Source organism: Coregonus clupeaformis, chromosome 14 (genome assembly GCF_020615455.1).
Source record: "Coregonus clupeaformis isolate EN_2021a chromosome 14, ASM2061545v1, whole genome shotgun sequence".
Lineage (NCBI taxonomy): Eukaryota > Metazoa > Chordata > Actinopteri > Salmoniformes > Salmonidae > Coregonus > Coregonus clupeaformis.
In genome coordinates, this window is record NC_059205.1 from 44,178,455 (window position 1) to 44,204,041 (window position 25,587).

The following is a 25,587-nucleotide window of genomic DNA, read 5'->3' on the forward strand; positions in this document are numbered from 1 at the left end:
GCAAATGTGTGTGCGTGTATATGACCTTGCTCTTCCATTTAGTCTCTCAGGGGACCCAGAGGGACCACAATCTAACGCTTCAACCTCCCCTCATCCCCCTCTCCCTCCTCATCCCCATCCCCTCATCAGCACCATGACCTCCAGCTGGAGGGGGGGTTGAGGGCTGAACATCCCCAGTGACAGAGCTTCAGGTTGGGGTGACCTGGGGGATAGGAGAGGGCCTACAGGTGGCTATACAGTATGCACACTAGGGCTATAGACTACTCTATACTGGGCATATGCTAACACGATAACCCAGGCCTAATGTTATATTAGTAATAATCTTTCACATGCATTTAATAACACACACTTCTACGTACTCTGTTTTGGTACCTCTAGGCCAGTTCAGACTGCTGATTTGAGTACCTTTTTGAGGAAGAATGTGTTTGTATTCTATGATCCTGTTTTGCATTTCGTATTTGTATTTGATGTGTATCTTTGTAATTACAGGGCTCATTTGTGAAAGAGACGTTGGTCTCAACATGACTTCCTGTCAAAATAAAGGTGAAATAAAATACAATTTCTCTCTCGTTCACACACACATGCACGCACAAGCATGCACCCTCTCTCTCTCTCTCTCTCACACACACACACAAATGCCACACATACACACGCACACACACACAGTGAACCTGTGATAAGCCTGGTGTCTGTGTTCTAATTACTTTCTCCAGCAGCGAGAAGAGAATATGAATGGTTCCATTTATAATGGATTTTAACAAGCGGAACACCTTGACATGTCTCTGGCTGATTCTGACTCCCTAATTCCCTTTCTGTGTTTGAAATATTCACCCTTCATACATGCCTGCTGAAATCCATACACTCCCACCCTTGTCTCAGTACCAGCCACTTTACTCAATCCACAAAAACACACACGTACACGTACACGTACACGTACACACACACACACACACACAACACACACACACACACACACACACACACACACACACACACACACACACACACACACACACACACACATAGTGTTCTCAATATTTCTCAATAATCATGTTGGTTCTCTTTTTCACTCCTCCATACCCTCACCCCCCCCCTCTCTCGCTCTCTCTCTCTCTCTCACCCCTCTCTCTGATAAGCCCTGGCATTGATGTGGGATTCTGTGCCTCTGTGTTTAAGAGTTGACATTGATCTTCCTCCCACTGCCAATAACTCCAACTGGAAGCTTACTTGGCCTACCTTGTACCACCTCTGTTCATTGTGCCCTGATCCTGAATCAGTCTCTGACAGAGGGCTCAGTGGCGGATGTACCACTGATACTCATTACATGCTGATCCTGAATCAGTTTCTCCCTCTGAGGGCTTACTGTGGGACTGGCTACCAACAACTGATCTTGAATCAGTTTATGACACAGAGGGCTCAGAGTGCCCCATATACACTAAGTGTAAGGGTGTGTGTGTGTGTGTGTGTGTGTGTGTGTGTGTGTGTGTGTGTGCGCGCGTTTATGTATGTGCCTTTATGCATACATGCTTGCGTGTGTGTAATCTCGAGTCAAAAGAGGACAGGACAAGGCATGCTATCCTCTTGGGTCATGACCAGGTCAGAGCAGGATAAAAGACAGACTAGTTGTATCGGTTGTTAGGCCCTCCCCTCACTGTGTTCTATACAGAACACCACTAATGAAGACACGGCCTGACACCTTGGTAATCTTCTACCTCTCCTTCACCTTCTGTTCTTCCTCAAACCCCACACACACATAAACGCAGTTGGACACACACACACGCACACTGTAATAGCTCTGTAATGTTCTGGACACAAATAGCCTGTGTATTAATTTGTGGTGAGGTGGGAGATGGAGAGACACAGAGAGAGTGAGAGAGAGTGAGAGAGAGAGAGAGATGGAGAGGAGGAGGAGGAGGAGGAGGAGGAGGAGGGAGGAGTGAACCGTGGTGGATTCGGCGCCGATGTATCCAATCCTCCTAATTGTATTTGTCCAGTTTGACAAGTGGCGAATGATCGGGTTAACAGAACGCTCCTTGACTGAGGGAGGGAGGGAGATGGAGGAGGAAAGAGAGGGAGATGGAGTGAGTGAGTCAGCGAGGAGAGAGAGAGGAAAAGGAGGAGGAGGAAGAGGGAGAGTTGGAAGGGATGCATTGTGCTGATGTGGTTGTTTTAGACCTGGCTATCTTGGTCATTCATGGATGAACCAGCCCCAGTCCACTCAACAGCAGATGGTTCTCTGCCCTTCCTCTATGGCTGTCCCTCTCTTTCCTCTCTCTATTTTTCTCTTTCTCTCCTTCACTCTCTGTCTTCACTCCTGGCACTCCCTGTCACATGCAGAATACACAAACAAACACAACCAACAAATCTACTCTGGGTTTGGTGAGGGCCAAAAAGAGTCCAACAGTAACCTATTCTGTTACATAACACTCCATCACCTTTCTCTGCACCTTTACCTGCTGTAAACTGTGTACGTGACGAATACAATTAGATTAGATTTACACCATAATGACAATTGATACTTCAATGCAAAAAAAAATCTGTCAAATCATACATCTCAATGAGTCTCAACTACCTCCAGCTGTATATGCCCATTGCCCAAACAATGGACCACATTCCCAAGGCCATAGTCAGACAGTGGGAGAGGATGTTGTGGTCAGAGAGAGAGAGAGAGAGCCTGCATACATCAGTTGATGAATGGTGTCTCTCAGCGTGTGTGTGTGTCTGTTTAATATAGTGGTCTTTTAATGGAGTCTAAATGCTTTCTAAGGGGCCATGGCGCTCCTCGGGCTAACAGCGCTAACCACACCGCTGATAAGTGTTGTGATGGATAGAGAGTGTTGTGTTCTGACACACAAACACTCCGATACCTGTCTCTCTCTCTCTCTCTCTCTCTCTCTCTCTCTCTCTCTCTCTCTCTCTCTCTCTCTCTCTCTCTTTTCTCTCTTTTTCTGTTTTTCTCTGTCTTATGCACGATTGACCCTCTCGCCACTCCCTCCTCTTTCTCTCCATCAGTTTCCATCTGGTTCTCCTTCCCCTCTCCCTGTTGGTTGTAGCTCTCCCTCTTTCTCTCACTGTTCCTCTCCCAAATGTAATATTTTTCCATCTCTCTCACCCCTCATTGTTCAATCTCCTTCTCTCCCCCTTCACTCTTCTCCTTCCGTCTTTCTCTTTCCCTCTCTCTCTCCTCTCTCTCCATTCTTCCCTCTTCTCCTTCCACCCTTCTCCCTTCCCTCTCTCTACTCTCCCTCCATCTCTCTACATCGTTCCCTCTCTTTGTCTCCTCCCAACATCCCTCCTCTCTCTCCCTCCACCCTCTCTTCACAGTGAGTAATGTGTTTGGCGTTTAGGACGCTGTAACTCTGGCTCCCGCCCAACATGATTTGCATGCCGAGACCACGAGCCAATCAGGCGGCACAATGGCGCAGATGTCCTTGGCATTTATGACATCAACAGAGGTGACCCTGAAAGCAGGAAATTAGTCTGAGAATGAATCAAATATGTGGTCTATAATTGGGAAGAGTTAGCAACAAAATGAACGCCATGCTGGGTGTATGCTGGATCTAATTGGAAAACGCTTTAATGTTATGTGGACAATCCTAATGTTTACTGATGGTCCCAAGATACTTCAATGAGGTTTAATTCATGAATTCAACTGCTTATACACTTAGAAAAAAGGTGCTATCTAGAACCATAAAGGGTTCTTCAGCTGTCCCCATAGAATAACCCTTTCAATAACCCCTTTGGGTTACATGCAGAACCCTTTCTACAGAGGGTTTTACATGGAACCCAAAAGGGTTCTACCTGGAACCAAAAAAGGTTATCCTATGGGGGCAGCCGAAGAACCCTTTTGGAACCCTTTTTTCTAAGAGTGTACATCATAACAGATTAAGATACAGTATGATATTATACTTTCTGGTTTCAGGTAGTATAAGCCTAACGCTGTATAATAATTCAGTTATTAGATGAAAAGCCTACTGTTTTGTCCAGACAACTTTGAAAACAACTTCTTCTTAGGGACAGTCAATCGCAGCCAACTCAGTTTGAAATGCATTTACTTAAAGGGATACTGCGAGATTCTGAATGAACTTAGCGGAAGTTAGCAGTAGTTTGCAAGCCAATGCTAACTAGTGTTAGCATAATGCTAACTTACCTGTAGACTTCCAGTCATTGCGCTAACGCTAGTAGCATTGGCTCGCAAAACTACCGCTAACTTCCTTCATACTGCACACACAGACATACATTTTTTATCCACATGTTCATCTGACTCTGGGCAAGTAGAATGACATAATCTCTCTCTCTCTTTCGCTCTCGCTCTCTTTCTCGCTCTCTTTTTTCCCTGTCTCTCCTTCTCTCAAACTCCTTATCTACTCTTCTGGTATTTGTCATACTGTCACTCTCTGACTGACTCATTTTCTCACACACACTCTTTTATAATCTGTTTTTTTTTCTCTCTCTGGTTTTCCCTCTCTTCTAGACATGGTAGTCAAAATAATGGGCATTTTTATACATGACCCTAAGCCTGATGGGATGTTAATTGTTTAATTAACTCAGGAACCACACCTGTGTGGAAGCACCTGCTTTCAATATACTTTGTATCTCTCATTTACGCAAGTGTTTGTCTCTCGATTTGTGTTTATAGAGATAAATAGGGGGATGGACGTGTGCTGTAAACACACAAATGACAGAATCTCGCAGTATCCCTTTAACAGACCAGCTGGGTAATTTAAAAAAGAAAAAGTCTTAATTCAATTAATAAATAAGAGTGTGTTGCTTGGTCATCTAGAACTGAGTGTGCCCGTCAGCCAGAGCTCTGTGTTCAAATCTAATTCAAGTCCATGAGGAGTAATTTGCCTCGCAGACAAAAATAGGCTGACATACACAAGGCAATAACCCCCTGGCTAGTGATACTGGTGAGTGTGTGTGTGTGTGTGTCGAGTGTATGTGTATGAAGTGCTTCTGTTCAGAGTGCCAGGGCCACATGCATGCGCGCTCTCTCAGACACGCACACACACACACGGTGCCATCCAGATGCCACACACTGGTTGAATCAATGTTGTTTCCACGTCATTTCAATGAAATTACGTTAAACCAATGTGGAATAGATGTTGAATTGACGTCTGTACCCAGTGGGCAGGCATGACACCATTAGCCCTTCCACCACCTGTCAGGATAATGGCACCTTCTGTCTGGCACACCTGCCTGCCATCCAACACTTATACCTCAGGTGTCATTACTTAACGTTCTCTATGACATCTACCCTTCCTCCTCTCTCTCTCTCTCTCTCTCTCTCTCTCTCTCGCTCTCTATCTCTTTATCTCTCTCTCTCTCTCTCTCTCTCTCTCTCTCTCTCTCTCTCTCTCTCTCTCTCGCTCTCTCTCTTTCCCTTTCTCTGTCCCTTTCTTTATCTCTCTCTCTAAAACATATATATATCTCTCTCCCTCGCTCTCTGTTATCCCTGTCTCTCTCTCCTCTCAAACTCTTATCAACTCTTCCGGTGTTTGTCATACGGCCTTCACTGTCACTCTGACTCAGTCTCATTTTCTCACACACACACTTTCATAATCAATTTTTCTCTTTCTTTGTCTCTCCTTGTCTTCCTTTGGTTCCTCACATAGCTCCACCTCTTTCAGTGGGCAGTAGAAGCTGACCCCTACTGTCCTTCCCTTCCCACAGCTGGTAGTGCCGACTCCTCAGTCCACACACACACACACACACACTCCTCTGTCTCCACAATCTTTTTTTCCCCATCAGACCAGACAGAAAATATGCTTTTCCAGTAGAAAATATGAGGAGTCATGGAGGGTTGTAAAGGGAAAATATGATAAACCCCTCAATTATGAAGAATTAGAGGTTTGGCTAAGCTCAGGCTTCAGTGCAGATCTATTCAACAGATATCTGTGTCCTGGCCTGACAAATCATATGTCTCTCGATTTGTGTTTATAGAGATAAAAAAGGGGGATGGACGTGTGCTGTAAACACACACGTGAGCTCTTAACATGTTTATTTTAAAATGTTGTCCTTGGCCAGGTGCTTGTTGGTTGTTAAACACACACACAGAGACACACACAGAGACACACAAAGAGACACACACATAATATTTTACATGTACAGTTCTCCTAAACTTAGTGAGTTAATACTCTTAACCCACTCTTAACTGTGAGTTACAGCTTCCACAGTCCCTGGGTCTATAAAGGCCTGCCTGCCTTCCCCGGTTGGGACAGTAACACCCTACACTTAGCCACATTGTACAGGCCCGCACCCAGCTAAACACACCCAGATGTAGATGGGAGAGACTCCAGCTGAGGGGACTAGTAGGGCACAAGTCACATACACACTGACTAGTACACTTGAACACTTACGCACTTGTACACTTCTCCATCAACACTCCTGCAACTTAAAAGGATACTGCAAGATCACCCAGAGTCAGTTGAACTCGTGGAGATCATTTGTATGTCCACAACTTCAACTGACTCATGGGTAAGTAGAACAGCGGCACAACTGCAGAATATCACAGTATCTGTTTAACCACCTAACCAGCACCACAGCAAGCAAGTGATCAACTCTACTACAAGCTATACAAAACGCCCAAAAGTGAAAATCACTGAAACCCACAAAATGTATGCATTTCACAATACATTCAACAACTTGACAATGACCATAGGAGTTAAGACAGCACACACAGATCTGGGAACAGGCTAATTCATACCCTCTGCACATCCAAATACGTCTTTAGTTGTAATTGGAAGGTACAGCTACCACTCTGTCCATTCCAATAGACAGTCCAATAATGTGAGGGTACAGCTGGATAAGTCTGGACATGTCCATCCAGACAGTCTAATACGTCCACAGTGGTAACTATGGTGAGCTGTGATATTGTATTTAATGTGGCGTATCACCCTCCAATTAACAGCCCTCCATCGCTCCACTTCTCCGTCTTAATAACAGATGCTCATCAACAGATGGTTTGCATCTAACCGTCTTACACCCCTCCCTCCCTCCCTCTCTCTTTCTCATCCCTCTGTCTCTTATCCTGCTGTCTCCATCTGATGCTCAGTGATGTGAGGTGAAGGAAGGGGGAGGGAGGAGATAGGGGTGACTGGTCAATGTTTAGGATCAGGTGGGGTTAAACACTTGTTTTTACAGAATGGGAGAAGTATGGTGGTTAGGAATGAATAATAATAATAAGGAAGGAGAGAGGAGAAAGGTGAGGGAGGTTGAGGATATCTAGGAATGATGCATTTGAATGTTGAGAATAGTGACACGCACACACAATCCATGGATGCAAAAAGCACTTAGGCAGAGAAAAGGAGAGAGAGGACTCACAGAAAGTGAGAGAAGGCATGACTGGAGGTCACAAGAGAGAATGGACAGGGCTTTACACAGGGGGGTTCCAGGCATGCTAACAAACATGAACTTTGAAAGAACATGATACAAAAACAATCAATTCAAAGAAAACAACCTTCATTTGACCTGCAGACCACAACAAACAACCAAATTCTGACATCCATCATTCATCTGGTGTATAGACTGCAATCCCCATATGAAATCAACTTCAACTAACACTGACTTGATGCTGCTGCTTTGACGTACTGATCGCTTGAGTGGACTTCAAATAGAGCTCTGTGTTAATGTGTTAGTGGCTACCATAAAATTAGAATTCAAAATATTTATATGGTGGATTCAATGTAAAAGTGATTTTACATGATGATGCACATCACACTGATTATTTTCACTCTTTTTCATTGTCATGGTAATTCTGAATCATACAAATACAAAATCAACCAAAGCAAAAGTTGGTAGAATGTTTGAATTCAGAATGTTTTGGTTGATAAGACAATAACGTTGATTTAAAACCCATTATTTTTCTTTTCCATGGTGATTCAATTCATAAGAATACACTTACATTTGAAAATGATGACATCACAATTAAAAATAGCAACTTTAGTAGAATCTTTAGCATGTTTGGTTGAAAGTCACTGTAGGCAATATTGATTTGAAACTCAGTTTTGTGGGAACAACCCCAACACTAGTCATGTGACTTGCTTCTGCTATCCAAGATTGTAAATTTATCAATAATGAGCTTCTTCAAGCAATTTCGCCAGTCTCTACCATGGATGGCACAGCCACATCAGTATCTTCCTGTCGTCACCAATGGTAAGAATCAAAAAGTTAATTGCTTAATTTGGTGTAGTTCTCAAGAATCCATGTTTAGAATGCATTTAGGTACATCTACAGTAGAACTGGGTTTATGTGTGACTTTAGGTCAGGTCCTCCCAAGTTGCTCAGAGATCTTGCTACCACAACTGGCACCTGCCTGAGCAGGAGAAACGACGTCTGTTCCACAAGCACATGGATATGAGGCGCAAGGTGGAGTTGGCTGCAGAGATGGACTTCCTGGAAATCTCTGATGTATTTAGTAGAAGTAGTATTACGATAAGAAGAATAAGATAGGATCGGTAAGTATAGTAAGTTTGATACGTGTAGGTTGTTGTCTATTTTAAATCAATACAAATAAATCATATTTTAAAGCTACAATGTATAACTTTTTGGGCGACCCGACCAAATTATCATAGAATGTGAGTTATAGATCTTTCATTCCAGTTGAAAGCAAGTCTAAGAAGCGGTAGATCTGTTCTATGTGTGCTATTAGAATTTTAGCAACCAGGAAATGGCAGAGCGATTTCTGCATAGTGCATCTTAAAGTATAAAAATTGCGATGCATCAATTTTGAGTGTGTGTGTGTGCGTGCGTGCGTGTATGTGTGGTTGGGCATCTGTGTGAGTGTGCATCCATGCTTGGGTGTGTGTGTGTCTGTTTGAAGCACATCGTTAGTGTGTTTACGTAGCTGAGTGAGTGATGCTTGATGGAGCGTTTCTGTGTGCTCTCTGTTGTTAATTACCACTGTGTGACTGTGAATGAGCTGTGCCTTCCATATACTTCTAAAGCACATAAACACAGAGAAGGTGTTTGTGTGTCTTGGACGGGCCGTGTGTGTGTGTGTGTATTTGTGTGTCTTGGACGGGCCGTGTGTGTGTGTGTGTGTGTATTTGTGTGTTTTGGACAGGTTGTCTTTGAAATGAGCCCAATGCTGCTCTGGCATTGCTTCAACGCTCTGGGTAGAATGGGCAGAGAGAGAATGATAGCAGATTGTACAGTAAATAGACGTCACTCAGCCTCTAATCAGTATGAGGCCAGAAAGGTCAGGCTGACAAACAGATCACAGATCCAGATGACAGCTCAATCAGCTAGGGGAACAAGTAGAGCACAGAGACAGATGCTTAGTCACCCCATATCGACTGGAACAGACTGTAGTGTATCATTAAACATACATAATCATCAATGTTCCAATCACTGCATATTCTAATCACTTAAATCTGGGATCAGTCTGACCCCTATGTCCTGAGTCACAGAACAACTTAACTTTCACCCTCACTAAAAATAAATACAGAACTGTACATTACACATACAGTAATCATGAATGTATATAACATGGTATGATATCAATGTATTTAATATTATAATGGCATGATATCATACATTGGTATGTATACTGTTCATGCTACACAAACAGACCCCCACTTCTCAAACAGAAATTGTGAGTGGTTATGACATTACAGTATATTGATACTGCCCAGGCTTCTCTCTCTCTCTCTCTCTCTCTCTCTCTCTCTCTCTCTCTCTCTCTCTCTCTCTCTCTCTCTCTCTGTACAGTGTGTAATTTAGGGAGCTTAATGTTAAGTAACCTCTATACTCTACACTATATGTGTGTGAGATTCCTCATCAATCAAGAAGGATTAAAGCAATATTTTCTTCTCACACACACTCTGAAGCTGGACCACTCACTAGGAGTACTCTGGAGTGTGTGTGTGTGTGTGCGCATGTGTGATCCTTCACGTCTTAGAGACGTGGATTTCCCTCCACAGAACACAAGAAGATTATTAGACATTCTCAGGGACTTGAGACTGATGGCTGAGAGAGACTGGAGTTAGAGATACTCAGGAACTTGAGACTGATGGCTGAGAGAGACTGGAGTTAGACATACTCAGGGACTTGAGACTGATGGCTGAGAGAGACTGGAGTTAGACATACTCAGGGACTTGAGACTGATGGTTGAGAGAGACTTGGTGGAGTAGAGGAAAAAGCAAGGGATAACGTGTCGAGTGTGTTGTGTACGGAGAGAGGGTTGGAACGGAGGGATGGAGGGAGTGGAGTTGGAGACAGCCCAGCTGTCCTGTCTGGACTACTTGCAGCGTGCGCTAGGAAAAACACTCTCCCTGAAATAAAGTGACTTCTGACACTATGGTTTCACAGTAAATAGCTCACAGTGATGTACTGGTTGTATTCGTATACAGACACGTAAACAGACTTACAGGCACATGAATGCAAGCTATCACACACATACGTGCATACACATGCACACATATACATGCCTTCAAACACCCACAACAGTCCTCTCTCTTCTCTCTATTACTGTCATACACACACACACACACACACACACACACACACACACACACACACACACACACAGACCTTTCGACCTCTTCTTGGTTAACCAATACGCACTGATCAGAGCCAGCACCAATCAGACTGATGGAGAAACTAATGAATGAGAACAGAGTTTACACAGGACTGTTAGACCTAATGTAGATGAGGAGGGAGGGAAAGAGACAGAGGGTTTCCTCTTTCTCTTCCTCTCAATCTCTGTCCCTCCCTCTCTCCTACTCAGCGTCAAAGGCCTTGTAATGAGGGATACTGGACCCTCCATCGGTCTCTCTCCCTCCCTCTGTCTCCCTGCCTGCCTCCCTCCCTCCATTCCTCCCTCTGTCCTACAGTACTCTTCATCACAGGCCTTGTACTGTCCGTTGAGGGAGGCTTGCAGGGCTCGTCCAGCATCTGTGACCTGGCCTTCCATCTCTCGCTCTCTGTCTCCCCTCTCTTTCTTCCCCCTCCATCCGTCCCCCTCCCTCCCTTCCTCAATCCCCCACTCACCGTCGAAGACCTTGTACTGTCCATTGAGGGAGGCTTGCAGGGCTCGTCCAGCGTCTCTGATCAGGCCCTCCATCTCTGTGCGACTCAGATTGGATAGGCTGTCCTCCATGACACTAGTGCAACACGTGTAGCCTTGGGGACAGATCCTCAGATGCTCTCCTAGAGGAGGGCGAGAGAGGAGATAGTCAGTTAACACTATGCAGTAGGTTACTTAGCAGCACAGTGTTGACAGGTAAGGTTTGGCCAATTTATTTTGTTGCTTAGTCTTGTCAGCATCACTGATACTATCTGATACAGTCCACAGATCAACACAAAACATTTCCGTTATACAGTATCTAAGGAAATACAGAATGTTGCTTTCCTTTTGCCATCTTGTATATATTACATCAATGCGGTCAAACAAGGGTACAGCATTTATTTGTCTCTGTATTTTAAAGTTCAAACCTCAGAACCACATTCTATTTCAATGGTTCAATATGTCCACCCTAACCCAGAATGTCCGTCTTATTGAAAGGACAGTGAGTTACATTGAAGTAATGTACATACACTATTGACGAGTCCTAAACAATGAAGCATGAAGATCATACAAAATACCAAGATCAGGGCCCGTACCCACAAAGAATCTCAGTGTAGGAGTACTGATCTAGGATCTGTCCATATAATATTATTAATTATGATCTTAAAGGCTAAACTGATCATAGAGCGTTCCTCATCCTCTGTGTGGATACTGGGCCTGTATGTGCAGTATAGTGTGCACAGTACAGTGAGTAGAGAGGCGGTGAGGTAAGGCTACACCTCAGGAAGCATCAGAGCGAGAGGGGGAATCAGCCACATGCAACTTTAATGATGACTCCCACAGACATGGAAGGAAAATCTCAACTATAGCCTTGAAATGAATGCATTGTTCTTTACCAGAACTAGTTTTGACGTAGATGACGTATCATACACCTTGTTGCTATTTGGCATTAGGCAATAAACCTTCTGCAAACATTCACACATAGGCCTCACACAGTGTGGAGATGGTGAATAGTTATCAGCCAATTTAAAATAGAGAGAATATTTTAACGATTCAACTGAATAGATTCTGAAGAGATCTTTTATCGCATTCTGAACATCTTCACGTCTACCCACACACACTACGCGTACAGTCAGATGGAGCATGCCAACGTCCTTTCACTGTTTAATTACATTTTCCTTTTTAAGAGGCAGTGTTAAGCCTCTGACACACACACACACTATCTCTCTCACTCTCTCGCTCTCACTCTTGCTCTCTCTCGCACACACACACTTCGATGGCTGCTCTATCCCTGCCAAGGTGAGATGGAGTGCGTGGGCGGTAACAAACAAAGATCCTATTGCTGCTCTCTCTCTTGGGGAGAGAGAGGTCTGACTGCAGACTGACCAACTCTTAAATGACTAGACATCTTATTCAATGTCCTTTTCAGAAGGGAATGTTCTAGAACTCAGTGTGTATACAGAAAGCTCTACACACACACACACACACTGTGACAGTGCTATGATTGTACTGCTCTGGGACTGGGGCAGAGACTGCTCGTCGATTGCGTAACACCTGGCTGCTCACTGATCAATGATAGTCTATTACACAGTGTTAAACAGTGAATATGATGCAGTGAACACACAGAGTGCTAGTTGTAGTGATTTTCTTTCAGGCGTCCAATAGTGTCCATTTAGAATGCACATGGTGTGTGTTTAGAAGGGTGTGTATGTTTACCCACAGAGGGGAATATGGAGGAGAATAACAGCCCAACAGTTTTACAGATCAAAGATATTGATCTGCTGTGCAGGACCTCAACTGTTAAAGCCAAGCATTTTGCCCTCATTTAATTGTAGCCTGCCATTAATCAATATGTGTGTTTCTGGGTGTTTGTACATTTGTGTCTGTGTGTGGTGTGCACTGCATTGATCTATGTGTGTGGATCCGTGAGTGTGTGTGTGTGTGTATGTGTGTGTGTGAGTATGACTTGTGTGTCCATGTGAGCAATGTGTTGGCAAGTATATATCATTGAGTATCTCTGAGTGTGTGTGTGTGTGTGTGTGTGTTGTTGCCACAGTGTGTGTAAATGGTGGTGAAGTGACTCATCAGTCCTATGTCAGTGTGTCTACTAGCCAGGACTTTCCATTTGAGGGAGAGGAGAACATGTCAATGTGGATGGTACAGTGACATTGAGCAGCCCTCATCTTACCATGTCGCCGCAATTACATCAAGACCACAACAGACTCATACACTCATCTCTCTGACGCATGAGTGTGTGAAGGGAGGGTTGTGTGTGTGGTGGTGGAGGTGGGGTGGGGTTGTGTGCTTGGTCGGCTGCAATCTGTCAGCCTCTGGGACAGTCTTTCTAAATACCTGCCTGGGTCAGCCATCTCTACCAGCTCAGTGTGCCTGCTGCCTGCTGTCTGAAGGACATCTGAGCTAAGTGAGCTGGCACACAAATACACACACACACACTGGGTCTGAGAAACAGAGACTGCTCGTCGATTGCGTAACACCTGGCTGCTCACTGATCAATGATAGTCTATTACACAGTGTTAAACAGTGAATATGATGCAGTGAACATACAGAGTGCTAGTTGTAGTGATTTTCTTTCAGGCGTCCAATAGTGTCCATTTAGAATGCACATGGTGTGTGTTTAGAAGGGTGTGTATGTTTACCCACAGAGGGGAATATGGAGGAGAATAACAGCCCAACAGTTTTACAGATCAAAGATATTCATCTGCTGTGCAGGACCTCAACTGTTAAAGCCAAGCATTTTGCCTCATTTAACTAGCCTGCCATTAATCAATATGTGTGTGTTTGTACATGTGTACTGCATCAATCTGTGTGTGTGGGTCCATGAGTGTGAGTGTGCCATTTGTACGTGCCTGTGTGTGTGTGTGAGCCAGCCAAATCACTTTCAATCAGACGATAGAGCAGATTGAGGGAACAGCGTTCCTTAACGGTACTCTTCGTCCCCTCCTCGCCAGTCATCACTCACACAGTCTTCTAACTGAAGAACACATACATTACTCTAGTAGAATCACCTTTCAGATGGTATCAATAGTCTATACTCTTATAATATTATCCTATGGACATTATTACCTTTCTAATAATAATATGCCATTTAGCAGACGCTTTTATCCAAAGCGACTTACAGTCGTGCGTGCATACATTTTTGTGTATGGGTGGTCCCGGGGATCGAACCCACTACCTTGGCGTTACAAGCGCCGTGCTCTACCAGCTGAGCTACAGAGGACCACAGAGTTGGAGGTATTGGTAGAGCTCTCTGTTAGTGGGTAGGTCATATAATTTTGGAAGCTGCGGTATTACTTTTTCAGAAAGCACAGGGAAAAAGAGAACAAGGGGATATGGTATGACGCTATAAAGGAGAGTTCCAAAGGAACTGACTTCACTCCTTAAATATTTAAAGGTTTGGAGGAACAATCACAAAGATGTTGTGCCAGCTGTGTACATTATTTATGTTTCCAGTGACAACAACAACAAAACACACACACACTGCTGAGAGGCTGCAGCTCCAGCCAGGTCACCCGTGAAACAAATCAGTATTCCACGTCCATCCATGTCTGAGGACGTCGGGACATGACGTGGAAACCGGCCACTAGGGGCAACAGTGAGCACAGTTACCTTCAAGTAGGTTTGGGTTTTGCTAGGGTATTGTGGATGGTGGATAGGCGTAAGCCTCTGATTCCAAAGGTTACATGTTCAAATCCAGTGATAGAAAGTTGTTTTGGATATTTTTGTTTTAAGCCTATCTCAAACCTTAACCCTTACCTTAACCATTCGGAGTTAATGCCTAACCCTAACCTTAAAAAAGTGGAGTTAATGCGTAAACGTACCATTAAACACTTTGAAATTTGACGTTTGTAACAACTTCGAAAAGGCTGCAGCTCACCACGTCTACCTAAGTCTAACCTAACTTACACCCCCTAACCAGCATCAGCCCAACTCACACCCTAACCAGCATCAGCCCAACTCACACCCTAACCAGCATCAGCCCAACTCACACCCTAACCAGCATCAGCCCAACTCACACCCTAACCAGCATCAGCCCAACTCACACCCTAACCAGTATCAGCCCAACTCACACCCTAACCAGCATCAGCCCAACTCACACCCTAACCAGCATCAGCCCAACTCACACCCTAACCAGCATCAGCCCAACTCACACCCTATCCAGCATCAGCCCAACTCACACCCTAACCAGCATCAGCCCAACTCACACCCTAACCAGCATCAGCCCAACTCACACCCTAACCAGCATCAGCCCAACTCACACCCTATCCAGCATCAGCCCAACTCACACCCTAACCAGCATCAGCCCAACTCACACCCTAACCAGCATCAGCCCAACTCACACCCTATCCAGCATCAGCCCAACTCACACCCTAACCAGCATCAGCCCAACTCACACCCTAACCAGCATCAGCCCAACTCACACCCTAACCAGCATCAGCCCAACTCACACCCTAACCAGTATCAGCCCAACTCACACCCTAACCAGCATCAGCCCAACTCACACCCTAACCAGTATCAGCCCAACTCACACCCTAACCAGCATCAGCCCAACTCACACCCCAGCAGAGCAGTCTATCATGTCCTTATGTCTCCCCCTTAACCCCCTGAGAGAGGACGTGAGGGGGCGTGAGCAAGAGGGAGGGAATTTATGAAGCACTTACGCCCCCCATTTTCCCGTGTTCCCCCTAGTCACTCCCTCCTTCGACACATACACACACTGACAGAGCCTCTCAACAGGGAGCAATTCTCAAGCCATTATTTTATCACAGGCCACCAGGAGGAAGATTCCTATTAAAAGCCAATAGGGGGAAGCTGAATAAGGTTGTGCACACTCAGATAAACCCTGGCCAGAAACAGACAGGCAGGGCTTTTAAAGAAAAGGAGGATGTGGGGAGAAATAAAAGAGAGGAAAAAAGAGAGACTCAAAGGGGTTCATTGACGGATTCTCTCAATTATCGGTCTGGGCCGTTGTGACAGAGGTTAACACAAGAGTCAGGGGAAAAAAGAGAGGGAGGAACAGAAGACAAAGGGGTAGAGAGAAAAGCGAGGGGGCAGAGCCCAAGAGAACTGCACAATGAAGTAATGTTGATATTTGAAAGGACCACCTAAGACGGCCAGTCAAGTAGGTTGTCTAAAAACTATTTTAACAGTAATTGTAAATATAGTGCTACAATATTTAACCACTTATGCAAATTGCCTACATTATTGTAACCTCCAGACACTGAATAGCTGAAGGAGTGATAGTGTCCATACATTTGAAAATGGATGTGTCTCTTCTCGACAAACATTTAAAAAATCAGTCTACCTTTTTACAAAGAATCTACAAATAACAGGAAAAGCAATCTGTCAGATTTGTCCTTCAGTGTGCCATATCTCTGATGCCCCATCATGACAAATTACTCTGAGATTTACAAAAGAACAACCTGTTGCCATAGAAACGGGCTGTCACAGATACTGATTACCGGAGAAAAGCTTTGGCCTCGTTGAAGGACAGCTCTCTGAGCTGTACCAACAACTAGAATTGCAAAATTCTGGTAACATTCCCAAAACGTCCCCGGTTTTCTAGAAATGGAAGATTGGAATATTGGTTTGTAAGATTCCTGGAATTTTAAGGGGAAAAGAAGGAAATTCATCCTCCCAACAGGATTTCTGGAAAATCTGGGAATTTTGGGAAAGTTACCAGAGTTTTGCCCCCATACCCACAACTATAAAGGTCACAAATGCAATACAGGGTACAAAAAACACCATGGGAACACATTGCTCACAAATTCACCTGAAGATAATCTTAGTTGATCAAGGCCTGACAAAGACTCAAAACAGACTCATCATGATAAATCAGGGTTCATAAACTGAGGTTTGGTATATGGTTAAGAAGGCACAATAAGGCATTATAACAGGTCAAGTTTTCCATATCAACAAGGTTAATGACAACGTCTAAAAAGTATACCACAGAAGTGTATTGCACACACCTGTCGACATCGTGATCGTATATTTCCTCATCTCTAACAAGTAACCCTCACTGATGTGATGACACACTGGTCTGATTGTCTCTGGTAATCTCAGATTGCTATTGCATCATTCACTTTCAGATTACAGTGGTGTGTGCATGGGGGCTCTGATGCCCTCATGGATTATAATCCTAATCCAGGGAGTTGTGCCAAAGTGTGTATATTCCACAGCTGGAGAGATTGACGTCAGTGCTAAGGGAACTAGTCCCGTGTAGCTCAGTTGGTAGAGCAGGGCGCTTGCAACGCCAGGGTTGTGGGTTCGATTCCCACGGGGGACCAGTATGAAAACATTTATGCACTCACTAATTGTAAATTGCTTTGGATAAGAGCGTCTGCTAAATGACTAAAATGTCAAATGTAACTACCCAAATCACTAGGGATGAGATAATGACGACGTTACTATTGTCCTACTGAGGATTAGAAAACTAAAGCAGTGGTCACTAAACTTTTAGCATTTATTATCTCCAATAATCCTGGGATTTATCTAAAGACGGTCCAATAATCCTGTGACCTACCTAAAGACTGTCCAATAACTATGTGGCTGTGACCCAGTGAATAGAAATACTAACCAAAACCCAGTCCTTAGGCCTGAGAGAGACTGGCTGTCACCCATAACTGGGTTCAGAGTTACCATTTTGGGATATCACCAGGATACAGTCGAGGTTAGGGGACTTTTTCTTTCTTTCTTTATTTATGTTGTTCTCGCTTTCTCTGTTTCTCTCTCTCCACTTCTCTCTCTCTTTCTCTCTCTCTTTCTCTCTCTCTCTCTCTCTCTCTCTCTCTCTCTCTCTCTCTCTCTCTCTCTCTCTCTCTCTCTCTCTCTCTCTCTCTCTCTCTCTCTGTTTATCTCTCCCCCTTCTCACTCTTGTTCTCTCTCTCTCTCCCTCTCTCTCTCTCTCTCTCCCTCTCTCTCTCTCTCTCAATTCAATTTCAATTTAATTTCAATTTAAGGGCTTTATTGGCATGGGAAACGTATGTTTACATTGCCAAAGCAAGTGAAGTAGATAGTAAACAAAAGTGAAATAAACAATAAAAATGAACAGTAAACATTACACTCACAAAAGTTCCAAAATAATAAAGACATTTAAAATGTCATATTATGTAGTCCCCTGTAGCTCAGTTGGTAGAGCATGGCGCTTGCAACGCTAGGGTTGTGGGTTCGTTTCCCACAGAGGGCCAGTATGAAAAATGTATGCACTCACTAACTGTAAGTCCCTCTGGATAAGAGCATCTGCTAAATGACTAAAATGTAAATGTATATACAGTGTTGTAACAATGTGCAAATAGTTAAAGTACAAATGGGAAAATAAATATCGATTGTATTTACAATGGTGTTTGTTCTTCACTGGTTGCCCTTTTCTTGTGGCAAAAGGTCACAAGTCTTGCTGCTGTGATGGCACACTGTGGTATTTCACCCAGCAGATAAGGGAGTTTATCAAAATTAATTAATACTTTGTGGAACTGTGTAATCTGAGGGAAATATGTGTCTCTAATATGGTCATACATTTGGCAGGAGGTTAGGAAGTGCAGCTCAGTTTCCACCTCATTTTGTGGGCAGTGTGCACATAGCCTGTCTTCTCTTGAGAGCCAGGTCTGCCTACGACTGCCTTTCTCAATAGCAAGGCTATGCTCACTGAGTCTGTACATAGTCAAAGCTTTCCTTAAGTTTGGGTCAGTCACAGTGGTCAGGTATTCTGCCACTGTGTACTCTCTGTTTAGGGCCAAATAGCATTCTAGTTTGCTCTGTTTTATTCTTTCCAATGTGTCAAGTAATTATCTTTTTGTTTTGTCATGATTTGGTTGGGTCTAATTGTGTTGCTGTCCTGGGGCTCTGTGGGGTCTGTTTGTGTTTGTGAACAGAGCCCCAGGACCAGCTTGCTTAGGGGACCCTTCTACAGGTTCATCTCTCTGTAGGTGATGGCTTTGTAATGGAAGGTTTGGGAATCGCTTCCTTTTAGGTGACTGTAGAATTTAAAGGCTCTTTTCTGGATTTTGATAATTAGCGGGTATCGGCCTAATTCTGCTCTGCATGCATTATTTGGTGTTTTTCATTGTACACAGAGGATATTTTAGCAGAATTCTGCATGCAGAGTCTCAATTTGGTGTTTGTCTCATTTTGTGAATTCTTGGTTGGTGAGTGGACCCCAGACCTCACAACCATAAAGGGCAATGGGTTCTATAACTGATTCAAGTATTTGTAGCCAGATCCTAATTGGTATGTCAAATTTGATGTTCCTTTTGATGGCATAGAAGGCCCATCTTGCCTTGTCTCTCAGATCGTTCACAGCTTTGTGGAAGTTACCTGTGGCGCTGATGTTTAGGCCGAGGTATGTATAGTTTTTTTGTGTGCTCTAGGGCAACGGTGTCTAGATGGAATTTGTATTTGTGGTCCTGGCAACTGGACCTTTTTTGGAACACCATTATTTTTGTCTTACTGGGCCCAGGTCTGACAGAATCTGTGCAGAAGAGCTACGTGCTGCTGTAGGCCCTCCTTGGTTGGTGACAGAAATACCAGATCATCAGCAAACAGTAGACATTTGACTTCAGATTCTAGTAGGGTGAGCCCGGGTGCTCTAGACTGTTCTGGTGCCCTCGCCAATTCGTTGATATTTATGTTGAAGAGTGTGAGGCTTAAACTGCGTCCCTGTGTCACCCCAGGGATGCAGTTTAAGCCCCACCCTCTCTCTCTCTCCCTCTCCCTCTCTTACACACACACCCCTCCGACTACGGCCCACCCAGGCCGTAATAATATCCCCTTGGTGCGTGGTCTGATCATCAGGTTGGTCATGAAATGTGATCTAGAGGCTGGCAACATAAATAACTTCCTCCCTCCAGCAGCTAGAGCAGCAGGCCATAACACCTTACTACTGGTGGCTGGCTGGCTGGCTGGCTGGCTGGCTGGCTGGCTGGCCTCTGGGTTATGCTTCCTAAACCTATCCACCTCCTCACAGGGCACACACATACCACTTACTGGAACACACATACCACTTACTGGAACACACAGACACACACACACCACTTACTGGAACACACACACACACACACACACCACTTACTGGAACACACACAGACACACACACACACACAGCCCTGAGCCCTGCCATTGGGTACCAGCCTATTTGAGGGGCTGAGACTTCCACAGGATCCTCAAACATTAGATAGCCACCAACATCTTGAGACACAGACGGACAGACAGACAGACAGACAGACACAGCGAGAGGATGTGCTGGACTGGCTCAAACACATGAGGAAGAATGATCAGGGACATGATGGATTACAACAGGTTTTGTAATTACGTTGCTGTAGCCCTCAGAAACATGCATGGCTGCCTTCCATGACAGGCAAGTGACAGACACACACACACACACACACACACACACACACACACACACACACACAACCCAGTGGCAATGTCACTGAACAAATAACCAATGAGTGTATTAGGTGGGACCGTGAACATCACCATCAGGCAGCACCAGTCCCAGAGCAGTACAACCATAGCACTGTCACAGTGTGTGTGTGTGTGTGTATGTGTGTGTGTGTATGTGTGTGTGTGTGTGTGTGTGTGTGTGTGTGTGTGTGTGTGTGTGTGTGTGTGTGTGTGTGTGTGTGTGTGTGCGTGCGTGTGTGCATAAAACTTGTGTGTGTGTGCGTGCGTGCATAATACGTGTGTGTGCGCATATGACAAAAAAGCAGAGAATTAAAGCTGAGAATTAAGATATTTTATAGAAATAAATCCTGCCTCACTTTGGAAAGTAGAAGTAAGATTGTTCAAGCAACGCTTCTCCCAGTACTTGATTATGGTGATATAATCTACATGTATGCAGCAGCCTCTGTTTTAAAACCTTTAGAGTCGATCACTCAGCTCTGCGTTTTATCACTGGGGAAAATGTTCATACACCTCATTACATTTTTAATAGTTCTGTTGGCTGGGAGTCTCTGAGTACCAGAAGGGCCCAACATTGGCTACTTTTTTTGTATATAAAGCGGTTCTTCAGAGACCCCCACTACCTCAGCTCACTTATTAATTGGAGATCCAGCAATTTTCAGACCCGCTCTCTGGACTGGCTGGTTCTGGAGGTCCCGTGTGTCTCCACTGACCTGGGAAAATACTTTTAGTTGGTATGCCCCCAGCTCAGGGAATAGCATTCAGGCCAACAGCTGGACTCGCTGGTCCCCATTGGACAGTTTAGATCAATTTTGAAGGCGATAATATGTGATAGTTTGTTTTGATTAATCTTGTTGTATTTATTGTATTGTGTTGATGTTGTCATTTTGCTTTATGTTGTATTGAATTGTGTGTTCATGTTCACAGGGCTCCCTGGAGAAAGAGCCCCTAGTCTCAATAGTGACCCCTCTGTCTAAATAAAAGTTAAAATCAATTAAGTTAAATTAATGCATGTGTGTGCGCGTATACATCTCTGTGTGCGCATACGTGCGTGCATGTGGGTTCCTTGAGCCCGAGCGTGCTCAGAAAGACCTGTCTGGCTGAGTAGAGAGAACACCCATCCCTGCTCTGCTCTGCTAGGTGAGCTGTAGGGCAGATACACCACAGGCTGACAGACCAGAGGGAGAACCAGAGGTTGCTGTTGCTGCTGCTGTCAGGGCCCGTCAAAGCTGCCAGGCCTGGGCCTGGAGTTATAACTTCACCCAGGGCCAAGCCACAGAGAGGGGGAGAGAGGTGGGGAGAGGTGGGGGGTGAAGCAGGGGTGAGAGGGAAAGGAGAGAGATAAGGGTAGTTAGAGAGAAGGGGTGACAGGTAGAGGAGGAAAGAAAAGAGAGAGTGAGAGAGATAGTCAGAGTCAGAGAGAGAGAGAGAGAGAGAGAGAGAGAGAGAGAGAGAGAGAGAGATTCAAAAAGAAATGATCTCAACAGAGAAAAATGTCCTCCTATGTGCTACCTATATCCCCCAACTAGCATCCTCATATTTGAACGAAGACAGCTTCTCCATCCTAGAGGGAGAGGTCAATCATTTCCACGCCCAGGGACACATACTAGTCTGTGCTGACCTACAAGCCAGAACTGGACAAGAGCCCGATATTCTCAGCACACAGGAGGACCTGGAGGTGACAGCATTCCCTCCCAAATATGCCCCATAGAAAGCCTAAACTGTATATTTGACCTTACAGCTTCCCTATCAAATCTAAAAATGTCAAGCAGACACCCAAATAAAAGTAACAACAATGACAAATGGTTTGATGAAGTATGCAAAACCCTAAGAAAGAAATGGAGAAATATCCAACCAAAAACACAGAGACCCAGAAAACCTGAGCCTACGCCTTCACTATGGTGAAACACTAAAACAATACAGAAACACACTAAGAAAAAAGAAGGAACAGCCCGTCAGAAATCAGCTCAATGTAATTGAAGAATCCATAGAATCTAACTAACCACTTCTGGGAAAACTGGAACACACTAAATCAACAACAACATGAAGAGCTACCTATCCAAAATGGAGAACAAACAGATAAACAACTTCTCAAAACATTTCAGCACTATAACAAAGAACCAACAGCAAAAGCATATACATGATCAACTACAAATCTTAGAATCAGCTATTAAATATTACCAGCACCCACTGGATTCTCCATTTACATTGAATGAGCTACAGGACAAAATACAAACCCTCCAACCCAAAAAGGCCTGTGGTGTTGATGGTATCCTAAGTGAAATTATAAAACATACAGACCACAAATTCCAATTAGCTTAAACTCTTTAACATCATCCTTAGCTCTGGCATCTTCCCCAATATTTGGAACCAAGGACTGATCAACCCAATCAATAAAAGTGGAGACAAATTTGACCCCAATAATTACAGTGGAATCTGCATCAACAGCAATCTCTGAAAACAATGTCCTGAGCAAATGTCAAATTGTATTCTTAACAAAATACCATACGACAGACCACATAAACACCCTGCACAACCTTATTGACAAAACAAAAAAGCAAAATAAAAGCAAAGTCTTCTCATGCTTTGTTGATTTCAAAAAAGCTTTTGATTCAATTTGGCATGAGGGTCTGCTATACAAATAGTTGGAAAGCGGTGTTCGGGAAAAAACATGTGACATTAAAAAATAAATGTACACAAACAACAAGTGTGTAGTTAAATTTGGCAATAAACACACAGATTTCTTTCCTGAGGCAACTTGAGCAGCACCCTCTTCAACATATACGCTGAGTGAACAAAACATTAAGAACACCTTCCTAAAATCCTTCTTTAAGCTGTCTCCTTCCCTTCATCTACACTAATTGAAGTGGATTTAACAAGTGACATTAGGTTTTATGTATACTGAACAAAAATATAATAGCAACACACAACAATTTCAACGATTTTACTGAGTTACAGTTAATATAAGGATATCAGTCAATTGAAATAAATTAATTAGGCCCTAATCTATGGATTTCACATGATTGGGCAGGGGCGTACTGACAAATGCACTAAAATGATGAGGGAGGCGGCTTATGGTAGAGAAATGAACATAAATTTATCTGGCAACAGCTCTAGTGGACATTTCTGCAGCATGCCAATTGCATACTCCCTTATAACTTGGGACATCTGTGGCATTGTGTTGTGTGACAAAACTGCATATTTTACAGTGGCCTATCATTGTCCCCAGCACAAGGTGCACCTGTGTAATGATCATGCGGTTTAATCAGCTTCTTGATATGCCACACCTGTCAGGTGGATGGATTATCTTGGCAAAGGAAAAGGAGAAATGCTCACAGACCTTATTTACATAAATATTCAGACCCTTTGCTATGAGACTCAAAATTGAGCTCAGGTGCATCCTGTTTCCATTGATCATCCTTGAGATGTTCTACAACTTGATTGGAGTCCACCTGTGGTAAATTCAATTGATTGGACATGATTTGGAAAGGCACACACCTGTCTATATAAGGTCCCACAGTTGACAGTGCATGTCAGAGCAAAAACCAAGCCATGAGGTCGAAGGAATGGTCCGTAGAGCTCCGAAACAGGATTGTGTCCAGGCACAGATCTGGGGAAGGGTACCAAAACATTTCTGCAGCATTGAAGGTCCCCAAGAACACAGTGGCCTCCATCATTCTTAAATGGAAGAAGTTTGGAACCACCAAGACTCTTCCTAGAGCTGGCCGCCAGGCCAAACTGAGCAACTGGGGGAGAAGGGCCTTGGACGGGAGGTGACCAAGAACTTGATGGTCACTCTGACAGAGCTCCAGAGTTCCTCTGTGGAGATGGGAGAACCTTCCAGAAGGACAACCATCTCTGCAGCACTCCACCAATCAGACCTTTATTGTAGAGTGACCAGACGGAAGCCAGTCCTCAGTAAAAGGCACATGACAGCCCGCTTGGAGTTTTCCAAAAGGCACCTAAAGGACTCTCAGACCATGAGAAATAAGATTCTCTGGTCTGATGAAACCAAGATTGAACTCTTTGGCCTGAATGCCAAGCGTCACATCTGGAGAAAACCAGGCACCGCTCATCACCTGGCCAATACCATCCCTACGGTGAAGCATGGTGGTGGCAGCATCAAGCTGTGGGGATGTTTTTCAGTGGCAGGGACTGGGAGACTAGTCAGGATCGAGGGAAAGATGAACGGAGAAAAGTACAGAGAGATCCTTGATGAAAACCTGCTCCAGAGCGCTAGGGACCTAAGACTGGGGGCGAAGGTTCACCTTCCAACAGGACAACGACCCTAAGCACACAGCCAAGACAACGCAGGAGTGGCTTTGGGACAAGTCTTTGAATGTCCTTGAGTGGCCCTGCCAGAGCCTGGACTTGAACCCGATCGAATATCTCTGGAGAGACCTAAAAATAGCTGTGCAGCGATGTTCCCCATACAACCTGACAGAGCTTGAGAGGATCTGCAGAGAAGAATGGGAGAAACTCCCCAAATACAGGTGTGCCAAGCTTGTAGTGTTATACCCAAGAAGATTTGAGGCTGTAATTGTTGCCAGAAGTGCTTCAACAAATTACTGTGTAAAGGGTCTGAAAACGTATATGTAAATATGATATTTCCGTTTTTTTTTATTTGCTAACATTTCTAAAAACCTGTTTTTGCTTTGTCATAATAGAGATTCCAGGTTAACTGTGTAGATCGACGAGGGAAAAATTATATTTCATCAATTTTAGACTAAGGCTGTAATGTAACAAAATGTGGAAAAAGTGAAAGGGTCTGAATACTTTCCCAATACACTGGATATGAGTGACTCTGTCCAACACACCACCACCTATTGTTATGTTGGGCACCTACTGACCAAAAAATTAAAATGTATTGACATGTATTGCTAAAGTAAAGGTTTAAGGAAATACAGGCAGGCACCACATGACTATAAGACAAAACAGCTCACTTAATCAAGTATGATGGTTTTGTAAGTATAAAAGTAAAGCTTATAAAAAAAAGTTTGAAAAGGTAGTGGAATGGGATTATTGTTGTGTGTGAAGAATACAATACTTTAACTTGTATGCGGTACAAATCATATTATTGTAGGAGCACCTCCATGGTTTTTACACCGGAAGGTGATTATACAAAATGATACAACATTTTCACATGCAAAAGGTGTTATTCAAAA

At 44.0% G+C, this 25,587-nt stretch overlaps 1 protein-coding gene across 3 annotated transcripts in view; it reads right to left on the bottom strand.

Annotated features, from left to right (window-relative positions):
* Window positions 1-25,587, bottom strand: part of LOC121580860 (glypican-1-like) — a 132,702-nt gene that overhangs the window by 59,683 nt on the left and 47,432 nt on the right. For all 3 annotated transcript variants that reach the window (XM_041895968.1, XM_041895967.1, XM_045224831.1), the window contains one exon: window positions 10,993-11,151. In XM_041895968.1, the coding sequence (XP_041751902.1) occupies window positions 10,993-11,151 (159 nt within the window). The remainder of the gene's footprint in view (window positions 1-10,992; window positions 11,152-25,587) is intronic.